General features: G+C 42.2%; 3 protein-coding genes across 7 annotated transcripts in view; all 3 read right to left on the bottom strand.

Annotated features, from left to right (window-relative positions):
- Positions 1-151: 151 nt before the first annotated feature.
- slc5a9 (solute carrier family 5 member 9) lies at positions 152-9,550 on the bottom strand. Its single transcript, XM_023821355.2, has 13 exons — positions 9,314-9,550; positions 8,851-8,922; positions 7,805-7,909; positions 7,521-7,685; positions 7,259-7,364; positions 7,097-7,177; positions 6,485-6,690; positions 5,757-5,892; positions 5,447-5,554; positions 5,186-5,336; positions 2,887-3,055; positions 2,126-2,341; positions 152-1,612 (listed from the first exon to the last, which is right to left on the bottom strand). Exons 1-13 carry the CDS (start codon positions 9,440-9,442, stop codon positions 1,286-1,288), a joined length of 1,971 nt encoding a protein of 656 aa, XP_023677123.1. The 5' UTR covers positions 9,443-9,550; the 3' UTR covers positions 152-1,285.
- Positions 9,551-10,016: 466 nt separating this feature from the next.
- On the bottom strand, positions 10,017-11,400 carry mrpl55 (mitochondrial ribosomal protein L55). Of its 2 annotated transcripts, none has more exons than XM_023821359.2 (3): positions 11,223-11,400; positions 10,797-10,992; positions 10,017-10,266 (listed from the first exon to the last, which is right to left on the bottom strand). In XM_023821359.2, exons 1-3 carry the CDS (start codon positions 11,264-11,266, stop codon positions 10,117-10,119), a joined length of 390 nt encoding a protein of 129 aa, XP_023677127.1. In that variant the 5' UTR covers positions 11,267-11,400; the 3' UTR covers positions 10,017-10,116. The 2 variants fall into 2 exon arrangements, with proteins under 2 accessions (XP_023677127.1, XP_023677129.1); XM_023821361.2 differs by having other exon boundaries at positions 11,227-11,400.
- A 3,252-nt stretch (positions 11,401-14,652) lies between these two features.
- Positions 14,653-19,341, bottom strand: part of paox1 (polyamine oxidase (exo-N4-amino) 1) — a 62,813-nt gene continuing 58,124 nt past the window's right edge. For all 4 annotated transcript variants that reach the window (XM_072699746.1, XM_072699747.1, XM_023821391.2 and 1 more), the window contains 7 exons: positions 19,151-19,306; positions 18,343-18,778; positions 18,037-18,230; positions 16,410-16,659; positions 16,061-16,173; positions 15,382-15,539; positions 14,653-15,182 (listed from right to left, as the gene is read on the bottom strand). In XM_072699746.1, coding sequence (XP_072555847.1) covers positions 14,988-15,182; positions 15,382-15,539; positions 16,061-16,173; positions 16,410-16,659; positions 18,037-18,230; positions 18,343-18,778; positions 19,151-19,298 — 1,494 coding nt within the window. In that variant the 5' untranslated portion in view covers positions 19,299-19,306 and the 3' untranslated portion in view covers positions 14,653-14,987. The remainder of the gene's footprint in view (positions 15,183-15,381; positions 15,540-16,060; positions 16,174-16,409; positions 16,660-18,036; positions 18,231-18,342; positions 18,779-19,150; positions 19,307-19,341) is intronic.

Here is a 19,341-nt window from a genome sequence, read left to right as displayed (position 1 = left end):
GTTGGATCATTTTCCTCAGTAAATAAAGGAACAAGTATGATATATTTTTGTCATTTGTTCATTTGGGTTCTTTATCTAGTTTTAGGTCTTCTGATGACATTATATGTAATATTTATGCAAAAATTTAGAAAATGTTGAGGGGTTCACAGGCTTTCTAGCAGTACGGTACATTTTATTTTATACATTTTTTGAAAAAATACTTTGCAGATTACACAAGAGATGTTTAAAGTGGTTACAATTTTTCAGATGTGTGAGCTGGATATGCTGCATTCATTAATGAGTCACCAAAGTTAATTATCAAGGATTCTTCACATATTTCACCTACAATGTGTCAGACATAAAAGACATATATTCTTTATTCACTATAATGTACTGATGCTTTTAACCATTTCACTTCCCTACACATATTCAATGTATATACATTAGGGTGGGGTGAAGAAAATCCAAATTTTCAATTGCAATTTCCAATAGTGCGCAATAGTTGTCACTGGACCACGTTATTAAAAGTGCAAAATATCTTTGAAATAGGTTAATATTTTCAGGTTCCGCAACACGATCGAAGTATTCACCTGTCACATCAATGCGCAGATCCACGCTACGTATCATCCATATCATAACGCAATGTAAAATTGTTCCAATTTAATACAAGACCCTAACAATCGGTGAGTGACAATGAGTAAGTGGGAAACGACTCATTAATCGTAATGCACGTAGAGCCGCAGAGCGATATGATGTACGTGTATGGCTGATACCCAGTAAAAATCTGCGTTACCTGAACGTTGGTATTTTGTACGGATTATCATGTTGTGAAAGTGCACAAACACAACACTGATGAGTATAGATAATGGATAGTGTATATTGCCCATTGATGTGACAGGTGAAAACTTTGATCGTATTGCAGAACCATCCATCAATCCATCGATTATCTATACCGCTTAATCCATCTGAAAATATTAACCTGTTTCAAAGATATTTTGCACGTTTAATAACGAGGTGCAGTGACAACTTTTCCACACTACTGGAAATTACTACTGGAAATGTTTATTTTTTCACCCCACCCTAATATACATTTTTCATAAGCAGTATTATAAATATTATGTATATATTACATGTGTCACTGTTGAGCCAGCTATGAAAATTTGGGACTACAGTTCACAGCTTCATGAAATGCTTTAATACATCTATGCAGAATGCCTTGTTAATGGTTCATGTTCACCATTCTTTAAAAAACAGTAATGCATAGCTGTCTGTTGTTTCTGCCTGATATAAAATGTAGACCATGATGTTAGGCGAAATAGCCCCAGAGGAAGACATTGACAGTGAGTAATATGAGAGCGTTGATGTCGCACACTTTCTTCCAGACAGGCTCCTCCCTGATGCTGCTGAGTTTCTTCTCCAAAGCCAGCCGTTCTTCAGGGCTGAGGTCTGGCTGGCTTTGTTCAGACAGGCCGCACAGCCACAGGCCTGCCCGCCTCCAGCAGGGGGCAGTCTCTGCAGCGTGCGCCGATGTGTCCCGTGTCTTGAGTTCAGGTGCTATTGACGGTGACCAGGGGTCTTCAAGTTCGACGCGCTCTTCCTGACTGTGTCTTGTCCACCAAGTCAGACGAACAAGCTGTGGCAAAATGAGACACATATCTTAGCGCTTCGACCTGTCAGCCATGGTCCTCTACCTTGTGCCCGGTGCTGCCTGGAATAGGCTTCCGGATCTCCACTATCAACCTGAACTGGGAAAGTAGTGAGAAGGTGGATGGGTGGATGGTTTTGTAAATATAATCATCCATCCATCTCTCCCTCCATCCATCCATTAACTTTTCCAGTACAGCAACATCCAGGATGGTATGCCAGTCCATCGCAGACTTATCTTTAATCTCTCTACCTGGAAAAAACTTGCTGCCCATAATAATAGGAAAGAATTCTTTGCTTCATTTACACTCTCTTCTTATAATAGATTCATTCCAAGCAAGAAAGTTCAGTGAATTCAATTTTAACAAAACAAATAAGTTCATAAATTACAATTGCCATTTAACAATGACTTAGCTGAGGACATGAGAGTGTGAACTCTTTTCCATATAAGGTGGACAGGCGCAAAGTGTTGCATGTGAGGTGTGCATGAGGACGTGCTCACATGTTGGTCATGGATGGCTGGGGTGCAGAGGCTAACTGCAGCAATGACCAGGGCAGTGACTGCGAGCAGGATGAGAGCAAAGTACAAGTAGTGCACGTCCCTGAGGAGCGCGGGGCGCCGGTCCTCTTCACCACAGGATGGCGAGCCGTATGCAAATTCGGTGATCATTCGGGCAGATCCCACGGCCAGCCCTGTCATCAGGCCCCAAAAGGCCCCCTAAGACAACAGCCAGTGGACAATTGTGCTAGCATGTCAGCACTGATCCGTCACGCAGAGCAAGGAGTGGTTTGCTTAGATCTGAGTGTTACTGCACAATCAGTAACTAGCAGACATTACAGCTGGGAACCTGATGTCCAGAGAGGTCCAGAAGAGCTAAATATGCAAGCAGTGCGTGGTTAAATTATGGCTTAAAAAAAAAGTCAATCCAGAAAAGAATGATAAAGAAGTTGTGACAGCTAAATACGCAACAGAGAAAAGGGTGGTAACACTTTACTTGATGGAGCACAAGTAACTTAGTAACTCAGTTACTACTCAAGTACAAATCATGAACAAATATAACAAATGTATAAAATATATGAACTTATGACTGATTAATGACCAATGAACACGGGATCAATATGTAACTAAACTGACTTAAGACATTAAGAGTGTACTACTACATTTTTTGTGCCTCCTCAGGGAAAATGTTACCAAAAGGGCTGACATATTCTGGGTAAAACACAAGAGTAAGTTATATTTGACAAAAAAAACTGTAGGGGCACCTGTTCGTTGACACGTTTCCAGAAGATGGCCATGAGGAACACGGCGGTGATGGGCGGGGCCAAGTAGCTGGTGATGGCCTGGATGTAGTCGAAGAGCTGGCCGCTATTGGCTGACTGGATTACAGGGATCCACAGGATACTCAGCACCACCAGCACCAAGATGAACACCCTGGAGGAGCATCACCACGTAGTATCACTCATAATTAACCGGGTCTACGTCAAGCTGTCAAGTGCTGCAACGGATGGAGGACTTGGTGAACATGCTTGTGTATGTTCAGCTGGATGAGCCAACTGCGCAAGTCAAACAAGTGATTTATGCCTAAATTGTGAGGTGAATTTTTCACCACACACAGTAACCAATGTGCAGGAAATGCACTCTCTTTGACCTCATTTTGGTCTACATTTTGCAATCAGGACTCCTCATTATAAAATATATAAAAAAACATCACTAATAACAAAGTCAATACAATTGATGGGCGGGGCCAAGTAACTGGTGATGGCCTGGATGTAGTCGAAGAGCTGGCCGCTATTGGCTGACTGGATTACAGGGATCCACAGGATACTCAGCACCACCAGCACCAAGATGAACACCCTGGAGGAGCATCACCACGTAGTATCACTCATAATTAACCGGGTCTACGTCAAGCTGTCAAGTGCTGCAACGGATGGAGGACTTGGTGAACATGCTTGTGTATGTTCAGCTGGATGAGCCAACTGCGCAAGTCAAACAAGTGATTTATGCCTAAATTGTGAGGTGAATTTTTCACCACACACAGTAACCAAGGTGCAGGAAATGCACTCTCTTTGACCTCATTTTGGTCTACATTTTGCAACCAGGACTCCTCATTATAAAATATATAAAAAAACATCACTAATAACAAAGTCAATACAATTGTGTGTTGTCTAAAATGATCAATATTTACTTCTATTAGGGTGAACAGGGGGACTCTTTGAGGTGGGACAGGATTTGTAAATTACCATTTCAATTAAAAGGACCTGGGTTTCACTTTGGCACAGAGTTCTTGCAGTATGCTAATTGGTCAGTCTCATAATCAAGCATGTGTCACTGAAACAGCCAGATCGGTCTTTCACTTTGACTGGAAACAAACCAGTCAAAGCACAAGAAGGAACTGTTTAGCCAAGCATAGGGATCTTTCAGTTTTAATGTAGTTTGTAACCTGAAGTAACTCAAAGTGTCCTTCCTGATATGGATTTTCTGGTCACCCTACTCTAGGAGTACTGAAGGCAGCGTGTGGCTGGACGGGTTAGTGTATTGTATGGGCAAAGGAGAACGCTGCTTTCTCAGCTGTACGTCACTTTGGTACACCACAATAAATAATCAGAAATAGTTATATTAATAACTGACACACACGCAAATACCCTAATAATGTATTATCACATGAAATATTTGTTACATTTAATGTTGCCAATTCACTCAGAGTTAATCCCTAACCTGTTATAATTTTCTCTAATTTTCATAACGCATGCGTAAGCACAGCACTTCACCAACACTGGACAACAGTCTTTGGTTAGCTGGCTAGCTAGTTAATATAGTCTAAAGATGTAGATGTGCTCTGAGGAAATGAAGGATACAAGTAATGTTAGCAGTGAATTGCACCCTGCACAGAGAGGAACGCGTTCAGCCCAATGGACTAGTACCCTGCCAAGGCAATGCATAGGCTAACATTCACACGGACCATGTTACTAGTGTTTGCGATTGTGATTAAACAATTTAAAAAGAAATTTCATGCTACTAAAAGTTACGTTTCTAAATACATTTTTCATTTATGTTTGTGTTATTGAGTGGCAGGGAGTGTGTTTTGGGGGGTTAAACCATGATAGAACAAAAACTGCCACACTGGGATATACAGTTATCATAGCATGAATTTTTCATACTGTTAAGCGGGGGCTTTGCTACAGATTTTGGGCCCCATGAAAGCATATCATATTGATCAATCCAGTTATTTTCCAAAATTTCTAGAGCCCCTGTCACTTAGGGGCCCTTGAAATTATCCTAACTGCCGTCTTACGCGGCCCCTGCTTTGGATAACAGCGTTTGATGAATACATCTGAATGAATACTTCATAGTGACCCCTTGTGGTAGGGCAGAGGGTTAGCAGGCCCTGGAATGCCTGTCCACTACACCCTTATAATAAATGCGCTGAAAGCTTTGTCCCATTTAGTCAGAGGTTCTTGTTTTGCTAAAGTGAGCCTGAAAATCACACGGTCCAGCTGTACTATTAAGCAGAGACACCTGAAGCGTATATAAATACTGAATAGCTCTGTGTAGTATCATTACCTGCCCACAATCATCAGCTCACGCTCAGAGGCCCGGCGGCGGATGCGCTGCCATATATCCATGGTAAAGAGCGTACTGCTGCTGTTAAAGATGGAGGTCAGCGAGGACATGAGGGCGGCCATCATCACTGCAACCATGAGACCCCGCATGCCTGAAACACAGGTAGCAAGACATGCGACGTAATGAGGAGGTTTGGATAAACACTGTTTCTGAGCAGCACATATGTTTGATACCAGAAGAAATGGCCATGAGTTACTTTACCGACTGGCATGAGATTGACCACGAGTTTTGGGTAGGCAATGTTGGAGCAGCCCACGGTGGCACCGCATATCTTATTGCACTCCTCAGGAACAACGCAGCCGACTTCATCTGCGGGTGGAAAACAGCATTATATCTTAGCCGAGTTTGTGGTTCATGGGGGTCCACCACAAACCTTATGCTATGCTGCTCTGAGACCTTGTACTCTGTACGCACTGTAAACTCCATTTTACATTTACACCTCTAGGCCTGTAGCTTCACCGCATTTCTTCTTCTTCCGCGGTGGCACGGTTCTGCTGGTGTTGGCACTGACCTGGAAAGAGCGCTCTGCTGATCATGCCTGGCATCACGATGAAGAACATTGGCAGCATCTTCAAGTAGCTGCCCAGCACCGAACCTCCTTTGGCATGAGACAGGTTCTTGGCAGAGAGCGACCTCTGAACTATGACCTGGGGCCAGCAAGAGCACAGGTGTCGATGGCAGAGAAAAGTCCCTCATCAGGTCATTATCAAAGGAGTTACCATATACACATATTCCCATTTTGATTGAGGACTGCAAGGATTATGTTACAGCACTACTAATAGTATATCTGGAAAAATCAACTTAGTTAAAAGTTGATGAAATAATATACCATTATCAGCATATGCTATGGTCAAATTAGGAGAATTTGCAAGGGTATTGCATTGGTAAAAAATAAAACAGCTGCTTTGTCTTTAAACTTCAAATAGGGATCTAAGATTGTAATATTTACACCTGTATTTAACATATTGGAGTGTATAAATTGGCATTGTTATTTTGGACTTCTTCTTCTGGCCTAAAGAAGATACCCCCACTCCGACTCTGGTTCCTCCCAGGGTTTTTCCCATCTAGGCAGTTTTTTCTGACTTTGTGCAGGAATAATGTAAAGTGATGAGACAATGTAATGCTGCGAAAATGCACTATACAAATAAAAGTTAGGTTGAATAATATTTTTTAACACTGATTTGTCCTGTTTTCCCCATTTTATATCTGTAAACTATCCTCAGTCCGTCAGTACAGAACCTGGTCAGTACACCAGTTCCAGGTGGCCAGCACCGTGAGGCCGAAGATCAGGCCGGGCCAGGGCAGGTCTCCAGTCAGGGGGTCCCTGAACATCTGGAAAGCATCAGGGCGAGGGAGGTGGCAGGTGGTGTTGGGCACTGTGAGGCTGGGTACTGCCACCTTATACTGCGCCAGCAGACCTTCATACCAGCCCACTCTGTCAAATGCTGCAGGAAGTGAACAACATGTACCAAGAGTGATGCATTCATGAAATCACGCTGCTACAGTTATGCTGGGTTCAAGTTAAACAGGAGATTAGCCATGTCTTCCTGCTGTTTGGATTGGTAAGAGTGGAAGAGCTATATGATTCCTGCTTTGAAAATAATCTGTGACTCTTCAAAGACTAAAAATAAATCGAAAGATGAGGATATGCGAAACCAGAAAGGTTCAGGAAGACCTAAATACATCATCTAGATGCTGACAAGCTGATTGTAATGACCAGTGAAAATCTGCCAAATCAGGGATATGGAAGGTATCCATACTAACATAGGAACAATACTGCTATTCTAGGTGCAAATTCGGAAGTACCAAATGACAGGGAATAAATAATCTGCTTGGAAAATTGGAAACTACCTATGAACATGAGAGTCAGGGCTCCTATCACCATGATGACAGTCTGCACGGCGTCTGTGTAGATTACTGCCGTCAGGCCTCCTGAAACGGTTGAAGGCACACAAGTAACATCATATTCCATATGGATCCAGAGCTGTTACTTATTTGAAAATCACCCATCACCTGCTATAGTGTAGACTGCGGTCACTATGAGGAGCACTGCTGTGGAAAGGTACAAGTCCCATCCCAGAGACACCTGAATGAACAAGGCTCCAGAGAAGATGTCTGTCTAGACAGAAGCAACAGTGAAGAAACAGCCTGACTGAATTACCTAATCCAACATCAAGACCCGAGACGGCATAAATCCAGGCTGAAGGTTTTAAAAGTTGCCGCATGTGTGTCCAGCATGTTAAACTGGCCGGACTATAAATTGACGATGTCTTACTGATATCTTGGTGAACATGTAGAGTATGAGAGAGAGGACTGACAGGTATATTCGAATACGCTGCCCTCCAAACCTCTTCCTTAAGTACTCTGGCATCGTGACCACGCCAGCGGAGATGTAGACAGGAACAAAGATCCATCCCAAAGCAATGAGGACCCAGGATGCCTGAGAGAAAACAGCAGTAGGCAGGCCCTAATCACACCTTTAGCCTTACTGGATATAGATATGGTCACATGACACAGCTGTACTATTGTTGTTTTTGAGTTTGGGATGGTTGCACTTACATTCCACTCAAATCCACCCACAGCAATACCTCCGGCGGCCCCAGTACCAGCGAGACCGATGAACAGGCCACTGCCCACATTACTGGACATAAGTGAAGCTCCAATCTGGGGAGAGATGACATCCACATTGCAAAATGTACACTATGAGCCATCTGGCAGGCCGGGTTGGGTATGCAATCCCGTATCCTGTTCACTATGTTTTCACAATTCATATAGTGAGCACAACAATACAGCTCTGGGAAAAATTAGGAGACCACAGCTAAAATTTCAGTTTTACTTATTTCTCAAATTTATGGGTATGCAAATTCCAGCCTGACTCTTCCTTGCTTCTCATTGATAAAGCACATCTTCCTTGCTTTATGGATCTTCAGTCCTGCTTCTAGAAGCCTGTTATGAATTGCCCTAGCAGTGCACTTCACACCACTTAATGTTCCCCATTCCTTTTGAAGGTCACTTGAGGTCAAGCTCTGATTAATGGGTCACTGCCAGATAAAGTTGATGGTCAACTCTCGTATTAGAAAGTCGCTTCTGCCGTCTACCTGACTGGTTTTCAGTCTTTCCCAGTGTCTCCTACTTCACCTTGTTCTTGTGTACTGCTGTCTTAGAAACTTTGAGCCTGGAAGCAGCCTGCTTCACAGTGTAGCCATTTGTCAGCAGAACCAGGATTAAATCAGGATTTAAAAGTGCAGATTCTTAAAAAGGTAGAGTGGTCTCAATTTTTTTCCCGAGCTGTACATGTATGAGCACTATATAATAAATGCCAGGACTATGAACAGCTTCTAAATATTTCCTTGACACAATTTTTTGTTAGTTTATTGACCTTGAAGCTGTTCCAAAACATCTAAGTACATTTAAATGTAGTTTCTCAGATTGTCAGTCATCCTGCGAGTCACACAAAATTGACTTTTTCCAAATATACAAGGATATTAGTTATCAGAAATATTGAAACAATCCTTTTCAATATAAATACTTAATATATGACGACGTGGCTATTTTGACACAGTGCAAGCTTTGTATGTTGGGCTATCCGTAACGGAAACACTTACGGGCCACCATGTCATGGACCTCCCGGCCAGAAAGTACCCCCCCACCGTTCCCTGATTCGCTCGGATGGAAGACTAGGAAGGAGATGAGACATTGAAGAGGAGAACAGTACACATGACAATGATCAAATGAGGAGGAGAGGAGAAGACGACGACGGTCAAAGGGTCTGCCTGACATACTAGGAAACCACAGTGCTTCTACTGAAAACTAGAAAAGATACCAATTGGAAAACAGGACACATTCATAGTCAGCATCCGCCTTACAAAGATGCTCATTAAGATGTTCTCACATTAGCACAGCTTGCTGTTGTTTTCCAGTAACCTTAAGTTTTCACACAAGTATGTTACAAGCCATCAAACGGCAGCTACACCAAAGAACAAAGCAGAACTCACAGCACCCTGCAGCAAGCAGTAAAAGCATCACTCGCCCATTCGAGACGCTGAGAAGTTTAGCAGGAGCACATACCCATATTCCCACACCAAGGACAAAAACAAAATAGACGACAATGACTATGATATCGGGAACCTCCAGTGTAAACTTCCCATTTGTTTCGGGAAGAGAAGTCGTTGCAGGAGTGGCAGTTGCTGGAGTCATTTTAGGAGTGACAGACCAATGTGTATGAACTTTGAGGCAAGGGAGTAGTTAAAGATTAATTTGTAACCTTATCAAAACCAGATAATAGATCACATATAACCCAGAAGATCTTACTCCAGGGGTGCCCAATCCTGCTCCTGGAGAGCTACCACCCTGCAGAGCTTAGTTACAGCCTTAATTTAACACATCTGATACAGATAATCAGGCACTAGCCTGATTCAATTATATAGGTTCAGTTATATCTCAGTATGAGAACCAGCTTAACTTCAACATAGCTGACTCTAATACTGAGGTGATACTTAAGGGCCTGATTATCTGTATCAGGTGTGTCAAGGGCTGTACCTAAGCTCTGCAGGGTGGTAGCTCTCCAGGAGCAGGATTGGGCAGCCCTGTCTTACACCAAAATATCTTGAGATACCTGCACAAGAAATGAAAATAAAAAAAAAGAAAGCACGATATGCATTTTATATAGCGGCTCATTTGAAATGATGGGGTTCTTTATTTTATGAAATGCATATTACATATACTCAACACTCAAAATGGTTCAGTGAATAAGAATGAATACCAAAAAGGAAAAGGTTAACATCTGCTTTATTAATTAAAGCTCTATCACACTCTCACACACCACACTGCGAAATCTTCACTTTGAATGATGCTGAAGTTCCAAACAGAAGTCATTTTTTCCAAAATTTGCTGTAATCGTCAACTTTGAAGTCATCCTCAAACTCCTCGACTACTGGTTTGACCTCTGCTCTCTTCTGCTCATGTTTCTTCAACCTGGCCTTCTTCTCCTCCTCAGAAAGCGTGGAGATATCCAGCGGCATCTAAGAATGGCAAAAAAGCATGCTGTACATCCAGTGCGAAAAAATAACTGAAAAATTGCCATGGAGTTTTCTAGGAAATACTGGTAATGATTGTCTGCAATACACTGGTTTCATTACATTGCATGTGCTTCAAAAGACAGGCAACGAATATGCCAAGGACTGAGTCTTAGTTCATGGAAATATTTATTGCACATTGCATTTAAGTGTTATACAATACCTGAAAAAACATTTCTGCAAATCTCTCATAAGTTAAGATAAATTAGTCATCGATTAATATTCATTTTAGGATGCACCAGGAAGTCACGCTTTTAATAAAAGGGAGATCAAGCTGGATGGAAGCCTCTTAAAGGGTTGCCAAGCTTAAATTTGTGGTTTTACTCACAAGCCTGTCTGTTTTGTCTGACATGCCATATCTTCTACTGACACCCTATTGATACATTTAAAAAGCTTTAAAATGGACTTACTGATTTACATACAATTTTACGGACTGTCCATAAATATACAAACGGCTGGCAGCCTTGGTCTCTTACCATCAGGATCCTCCTGGGCTCCTTGTATCTAATGCTGACGGTGGAGCCGTCGGGGCGCACTAACAGCACCGGGTAGCTTCGCTCGTATTTCCATCTTCCACTGCGTGTTACGGAGATTTTATTCGAGTTGTGCCGAGTCGCTGTTGTGTGGTAAGTACAGGCTGCAGGGAGCAGATTCTCAGCGACCTGAGCAAATCTGTTGAAATATTAATGTCCAAAAAAGTTTGCACAAACAACCGAGATATTTCTAGCATAGTGGACCAAAGATCACATATCACTGACCTTGTTACCCAAAACGGTATCACAAATATAGGCACAGGCGATGTAGTGAAAATGAGTAATATCTAACACACGTACATAAAAAATCTCTCAGCACACATAGGATTTAGCTGGCGTTTACTGAATTCTAAAAAAAGGTAGGCTTACCTACATATTGTGCCTTTTGCCGTCCATACTTTATGTAGAGCCATAGTCTACGGCGGAAACAACGCAAGTGCAAATATTATTATATTTATCTATAAAAAACAGTGAACATACAGAACACTACACGACATGCCTGCCGAATAAGGTCATATGGACAGGAAACAGTCCGTGGCGAATATCTTCCGTGTATCCAAAAACGCGCATTATATTGGTTCCGGTTATTTCACTTTAGTTGATCCGTTCATTTTTTAAGATATCATACTCACTATAGTTTCTCAATTACAAATAGTGGTTTATTTAAATAAAGGACATATTTACTACGGTGTTACTATGGCATATTGTAAGAACATAAGAAATTTCCAAATGAGAGGAGGCCATTTGCCCGTCAATCTTGTTTGGAGAGAACTTAACTAATAACTCAGAGTTGTTAAAATCTTATCTAGCTCTGATTTAAAGGAACCCAGGGTTTTAGCTTGCACTACATGAACAGGAAGACTATTCCATACTCTAACTACACGCTGTGTAAAGAAGTGCTTCCTCAAATTTGTTTTAAAATGTTCTCCTCCTAATTTCCACTTACGGCCACGAGTTCTAGTATTTAAACTAATATTGAAGTAGTCATTTGGCTGAACAGCATCCAGACCTGTTAGAATCTTATATACCTGGATCATGTCCCCCCTTAGTCTCCATTGCTCAAGGCTAAACAGTCGTGGCCATAAGTGGAAATTAGCGGGAGAACATTTTAAAACAAATTTGAGGAAGCACTTCTTTACACAGCGTGTAGTTAGAGTATGGAATAGTCTTCCTGCTAGTGTAGCGGAAGCTAAAACCATGGGTTCCTTTAAATCAGAGCTAGATAAGATTTTAACAACTCTGAGCTATTAGTTAAGTTCTCCCCAAACGAGCTTGATGGGCCGAATGGCCTCCTCTCGTTTGTACATTTCTTATGTTCTTATGTTCTTATAACCATCTATCAATCTCTGACATTGACTGGCAGAAAGTTTCCCCCACTCTCCAATTCAGAGTTCCTTAAGCTGTGTGATGTTTGAAGGGTGTCTTGCATGCACTTCCGCTTCAAATCACTACACAGCATCTCAATAGGATTCAGATCCGGGCATTGACTTGACCATTCCAGAACTCTCCGTTTATTCTTGTAAGCCATTCCTTGGTAGATTTACTGGAAAGTTTTGGGTCATTCTCATTAGCATGGTCCACCCCCACTTCAGCTTCAACATCTGGACAGATGTTTTCACATTGTCCTCAAGCACCCTCTGATATGATGAAGAATTCATAGTGGATTCTATGATGGTGAGCTGGCCAGGTTCTGCTGCAGCAAAGCAGTCCCAAACTATTTCCACCCCTATGCTTCACAGTTGGTATGAAGTTCTTTTGCTCAAAAATTGTCTTTGGTTTACGGCAAACATGTCCTCTGTTACTGCGCCCAAATAATTCAATTTCAGATTCATCAGTCCAATGCATGTTGTTCCAAAAATCCCAGTATTTGTCTAGGTGGGCTAATGGCAAACTTCAGTGTTGCCCAGATGTTTTTTTGACAGCAAGGGTTTCCTCCTTCCTCCTCCCATGAAAATCAAACTTGTGCGTCTGTTTCTGATGGTAGATGCATGTACCTTGACATCAACTGTGGCAAGAGCTTCCTGTATGACCCGTGATGACATTTTAGGATTTTTGGAGACTTCTTTCAGCATCTTGCGGCCGGTTCTTTGCCTGAACTTGCTTGGACAACCTGCCCTGGCCATGCTGGCAGTTGTTTTAAATGTTCTCCACTTATAAAATATTTTCCGGACAGTAGAATGGCTGATTCCAAACTCTCTTGAGATCTTTTTATATCCTTCCCAGACTCATGTGCATCAACAAGCTTCTTTCTGAAGGCCTCAGCAAGCTCTTTGGATCTCAGTATGATGATACCATTAATTTAAACAATCAAGAGCGAACCAAACTAAATGCCTATGGTTTAAATAAGACAGGCTCCACCAAAAAGCTCTGTAATGATGTTCTGATCATTTCCCCCTGATATGGTGCCACCTGAATCTAATTCTATGAATTTTAAATTGTGATGAATGTGAGGGTGTCCTAACTTTTTCCTCAGTGGAAATTAGGATCGTAGTTAAGGTCTTTTCATAAATAAGTGAATTTGTTTCTTGTTTTTGCATAGATGATGCAATTTCATCACCATCATCTACAAGATATAATTTGAAAGAAGATTTAATATTGATATGTTGCAATTTCTTAATTAAGAACTAAATATTTAATACAGTGTCCTAATTTTTTCACATGACTGTAAATGTAGCATCACCTCCCTTGACTTAAACTCCACATACCTTGAGATATAACCCAACATTCTATTGGCCTTTTTGATTGCTTCCCCACACTGGCTAGAGTGGGACATGGAAGCATCAACATACACACCGAGATCTTTCTTGTAATCAGCTACCTTTATTTCAGTGGAACCCATAAAATATCTCTGCTTTATATTTCTGCTCCCTGCATGAATTGCCTTACATTTAGAAACACTATTCCTCCACACTGCAGGTTTTTGGGCTGGATACTTATATGTTCTACAGATGGGGGAGGGATTCAAACCCAACACTGGGGATCTGGAGATAGAATGCAGCAATGGTTCCAGTGGAGTCACCACAACACTATCCATCTTCAAAATGGTAAATGGACTGCATTTATATAGCACTTTCCTACTCCTATGAGTACTCAAAGCGCTTTACAATTTACGCCTCACATTCACCCATCCACACACACATCCACACACCGGTGGCAGAGGCTGCCATGCAAGGCACCAACCTGCACACCGGTCAGGTCAGTAGGGTTGTCAACTCTCATGCATCTGACATGATACTTACGCTTACATAAAAAAGTAATAAAACTTTTACATAAATATAAATGTTTGTGCATGTGTGTGTAGATTTGTCTCGAATTGAAAATCTTATACCAGTCAACTGACCAAAGTTGGCAACCTTGGTGAGGGGATCTGGAGCCTATGCCAGGCAGCACAGGGCAACCCCTGGCACACCCTGGACAGGATGCCAGTCCATCACAGGGTAGTTTAGACATGTCATTTTGCCTAACTGTGTGGTTTTGGATTGCATGAGCAAATCAGACTACCTAAAGGAAAGCCACATGATATGAAGAGAATGTACAAATATCACACACCGATTTGAACCTCCAATCCTGGAAGTGCAAAAGAACAGTGCTATTCCCTGAGGCACCATGCAACCCACACTACACAACATAACATCCCATCTCACCTCACCTCTAAATATAAAACGTAAAAATAAATTCACTCATGGTATATGTCACATATAATTCTGGGTATTAAACCACCTGCAAATTAGGATGTACTGTTGCAGTGTCAGTGTCATTCTTTGCATTGTCAACATGAAAAAAGCTCTAGAAAACAGAATAGTTTTAAAAAATATATTTGTATTAGTTCCAATAGTTTAGTAATAACTTGCATAAACAAAGCTGGCCAGACAAACACTCTCCGTTTTGCACTGCTAATATTAGTATTACTATATTAAAATAGTACTTAGTAGACTATATTAAAATTTGATATTTAACATAGTGTAGTTTTCCTTCTACAAATCAAATAAACTAACAAGCTTATTCAGCTGTTCAGTAAACCAGACAAACAGTTTTAGCTTGAATCAGTGGCTTACATCGAAGCAAAGCATCAGAGAGTCTTTGAATGATGTCATAGTGCTGTTTGCATGATGTCATAGTACTCTTTCAATGACATCACAGTACTGTTTGAGGCTGCAGAGGCTCTCCTTGATGCTGAGGTGAGAGTGAGCAGTGTGAGGCAGGAGATGCCACCTTTCCGTAATGCTGAGCAAGCCTCTGCGCTTCCCTTTGCCCAGACAGCAGGCCCCCCTGCACTGTGCTGTACAGGCTCTTCATGGTAGCTTCTCCAGCAAACAGCAGCTGGAGATCCTGAAAACAGTCCGTAGAAGTCCACCAGGTTGTTACACCAAAACCCAATGCAATGGGGCATCATTAAAACAGCTAACAGCTGCAAATGCCAACACATTTGCAAAGCTGCCATCAAAACAAACAGGACAAGTGTCAAATGTAAAAACATGAAGGTAAAATATTTAAATTATCTCCATCTGTAAATAAACACCAGACCTACCGGTTTGGTGGCCTTGGTGCCAGAGAGGGGCAGTGCCAGCGTATCCATAACCTCAGCGTCAGTGCCGACGGGAAGGTACGTGTAAGCCCCCCGGGTAAAGGGGTTACTGTACCACTGTGTGCGGAACATGCTTTTGGGGGGAGGGAGAGATGGGTTCCCTGGCCGACCACAAAAGAGGCATTTCACTATGTGTTCATTAATGATATTCATTTTATCTAGACCGTCTTAAAAACTCAGTATTCATTTTGCTGACCATTACAGGCAGTCCCCAGATTACAAAAAAGATCCATTCCCTAAGTCTGCATTTAAGTCAGATATTTTTAAGTAAGTTGGAATGACAACAACAACAATAATAATAATACAGTAATAAAAGTAACTACATAGGGTACTGAACTGTACCTGGAGTCAATGAACTGCTGATGAACGTCACAAAGTAGTGTGTGCATTCATTATTACAAACCATTGTATTTAAGTCAACGTTTTAATAAAACAGCCTTTATGGCAGTCCATTTGTAAGTACGAGTTGTCTTTAAATCGCACATTCGTAACCCGGAGCCTGTGTTGCATTTATTACTTGTTTTTTTTTAGCTGATGTCTGTATACCAAGTATTTACAGCCACTGTGTCACAGAACAGGGATCCTTACGAGTAAATGCTCTGAGGTGTTCAGGGATACTCACGAGTAAATGCTCTGAGGTGTTCAGTAATGGCCGCCAAGAGGTCTTCTTCCTTCATGGTCTCTGTCAGCTCCCCAACCCTTCCTGCACACCATCCAATTAGAACATTGCCAAATCTGAGGAGGCAGATTAGTTATAACTTAGAATGGTCTCAAATCCATTGGAAATAGCAGAGATTGATAGTTCAGGTCCAGAAAAGTAAAAATCCAGAACAAGATTTTGTTTCAATCAACCAATTGTGTACTCTGGATTTGTATTTTCTGGACCGGAACTATCCACCTCTGGGAAATGATATCTACTACAGAATAATAAAATGACAGTTTGAAAAGGTGATAATGAACAAAGAGCTTACTTCTCCTTGGGTTTCATGACGGAGAAGAAATGTAAGTGTTTAACCCACTGGGCAGGGTCAGCATCCAGCGAAACGGGAGACTCATCCTCCCACAACAGACTGATCTCGCTCACGTCATCATCCCAGAAAGCCTCCTCGTACACCAAGAAGATCTTAGTGAGCGTGCCAAACCTGACACAGTCAATGGCCTGAAGCTTGTGTTCAGGGAGCTGAGGACTGAAAAGTGTGGAGGCCTGTGCTTTCAGGCAGCCTGTGAAACGTGATTCATCTGTGGTGAGCAGGCACCAGACATGCACACTGAATCACACCGTGATAGACTTCTCGAGAAATTACAGAAACTGAAGATACAGGGCTGGCATCCCATCTAAGGTGTACCACATCCTCATGCCATATGCTGCCTGGGATAGGCTCTCGGCCCCCAAGACCCTGATGGGGCACCAACCCATTGCAGACACACACGCACACACACACACACACACATTTGTATTCACATCTTTGTGAGGCCCGTCCATTCATTTCTAAGGGTAAAATTCAAATCCCAACAATGACAACCATAACCCCCACCCAGCCCTAACCTTAACCATAAGTAACCAAACAAAATACGAGACTTTTGGCATTTTTTGTTTTTTGATTGCAGTCACAGATTTTTATAAAAGTTTCCCCTTGTGGGGGGGGCCCTACCCGCCACTCCCACTACACACATACATGTAGCCACACACGACTCACATGTAGCCACACATGCCTCACGTGTAGCTTGGGAAGATGCAAACTCCTGTCCCAGGCAACAGTGTTAATCACTGTGCCAAGGTGCCAGCCCCCAGGAAAAGTTATACTTCATGTAAAAATCCATAAGCTACACTAAATGGACAGAGGTATTGGGACACCTGGCCATTACATCTACAGGAACTTTTATGACATCACATTCTAAGTCCTTAGGCATCAATACAGAGTTGGTCCCCCCTTTACACCTATAACAGCTGCCACTCTTCAGGGAAGGCTGTCCACATTTTGAAGTGAATTTATGGGAATTTTAGTTCATTCTTCCAGAAGGGCATTTGTGAGGTCAGGCAGCGATAGTTCATGCCAAAGGTGTTTAGTGGGGTTCTGTGTCAGCCAGTCAAGTTCTTCCACAGCAAACTCACCCAACCATGTCTTTAGGGACCATGCTTTGTGCACTGGGGCACAGTCATGCTGGAACAGAAAAGGGCTCTTCTCCAAACTGCTCCCACAAAGTTGGAAGCATAGAATTGTTAAGTGTCCTTTACTGGGACTAAAGGGTTTAGCCAAATCCCTGAGAAACCCCCCAAACCATTATCCCTCCTCCACCAAAATGTACAGTTGGCACACTGCAGTCAGGCAGGTAACGCTCTCCTGTCAGCTGCCCAGGGTTGGTTGCCACCTGCACCCATTGTTCCCAGGATAGGCTCTGGTACCCCCTGTGACCTCAGATGCGATTTAGCGTTTTCAGAAAATGGTTGTTTGTAAGCCTGACTGCATGACCAGGTGCTTGATTTTATATACTTCTGGCAATGGGTCTGAATGAAACATCTGAATTCAATGATTAAGAGGTGTGTCCCAATACTTTTGTCCATATGGTGTATGTATATGACCATAAGTGTGGACATACCCAAGGAGATAGTCACCACAACATGATCAGCAAGTATCTCCTCCTCATCTCCAAACTCCACACGCACTGGGTGCTGTTCTCCATTCCCAGTTCTGAAGGAGCCATCCCACTCAATCTTCCTTACAGGCTTCTTCAGAAGTAAAGATTCATCTGGAAACTCCTTCAGTAGTTTGGATGGCAAATCAAACATGTTCCTAAAGCATAAAGATAGACCCAATATAAATCAAATTATACTCAAGCATTGCTTGAAAAAAATATCATTACATCATAATTTCACCAAACTGCAAAACGTGGTGCTCGGAATACCCTTCAATGTTTAGATCCCCGTCAGTATCGGCATGGAAGTACTTCCACGATCCCAGCGATACGCTCTTGAGGTCGGAGGCTCCAGTGTCTATAAGCAGATCTTTTCCAACCATACTCAGGATTCCATCCATCAGCCTCTTTTCCTCGGTGCTGGCCTCCCAGTTCGCCGTCAGCTTTTGGACCTCTTCTACAAAATGTTCTCCAATGCTTCTTTGGTGATCTTGGTACCTCTTCCTGATGAGCATTTCTCCTGCTCCATACACACGCTCTGCAAAGTCCTCATCGACTCTGCTCCCCTTTTCACTTAGGATGCTCCACCTTCCTTCCTCTTTAGGAACATTGTCTAAAATGCCAAATTTTTTGCTGAGGCAGTAAACAGGGTTTGTCTCACTGGTCCCATGGATGTATTGAGCTCCTGTGTCTATCCAAGCTTTTCCTGTTGAAGCATTTTGTTACCATTTATAGAACACATATAACAACAGCTAAACCAGAAAGGTTATCTTTGCAAATATTTATATGCAGTTGTATATAAATATAGTTTTTATTTCATTGTGTTCCAGGAAGGTTACTTATGCTCACTCCACACACTTTCACCAAAAGGAAGTGGAAGTCACATGTTTTTTGACCTCTCAAAAAACACTGAACAAAATTTTCACATGACAAAAGTATATACAGTTTCACTTCTCCTTTTGCTGATCAGAAATTGCAAGGTTTTTAAAGAATACTTCAGGGCCCTTGTGACAGATAGAATTTGGGTGACAGACATTACTTCTGAAGAATAGCTCCAAATGGGACATCACGCACTTACCCAGCTGATATTTGCCGATTCTCCCCCCAATCTCCCCCGTGGCTTCCAGGATAGTCACATCACTGAATCCCGCATCCCGAAGTTCGGAAGCGGCTCCGATTCCTGCTATTCCCGCCCCCACCACCACGATCCTTGGGACTTTCTTCATCCCAAATACTATGAAAACAGGTTGCAAAACTTTATTCTTGGAA

The sequence above is a fragment of the Paramormyrops kingsleyae genome, chromosome 15 (assembly GCF_048594095.1).
Source record: "Paramormyrops kingsleyae isolate MSU_618 chromosome 15, PKINGS_0.4, whole genome shotgun sequence".
In the NCBI taxonomy this organism is placed as follows: Eukaryota; Metazoa; Chordata; class Actinopteri; order Osteoglossiformes; family Mormyridae; genus Paramormyrops; species Paramormyrops kingsleyae.
The sequence above is the reverse complement of the archived record's forward strand: the minus strand, read 5'-3'. Positions and strand labels throughout refer to the sequence as shown.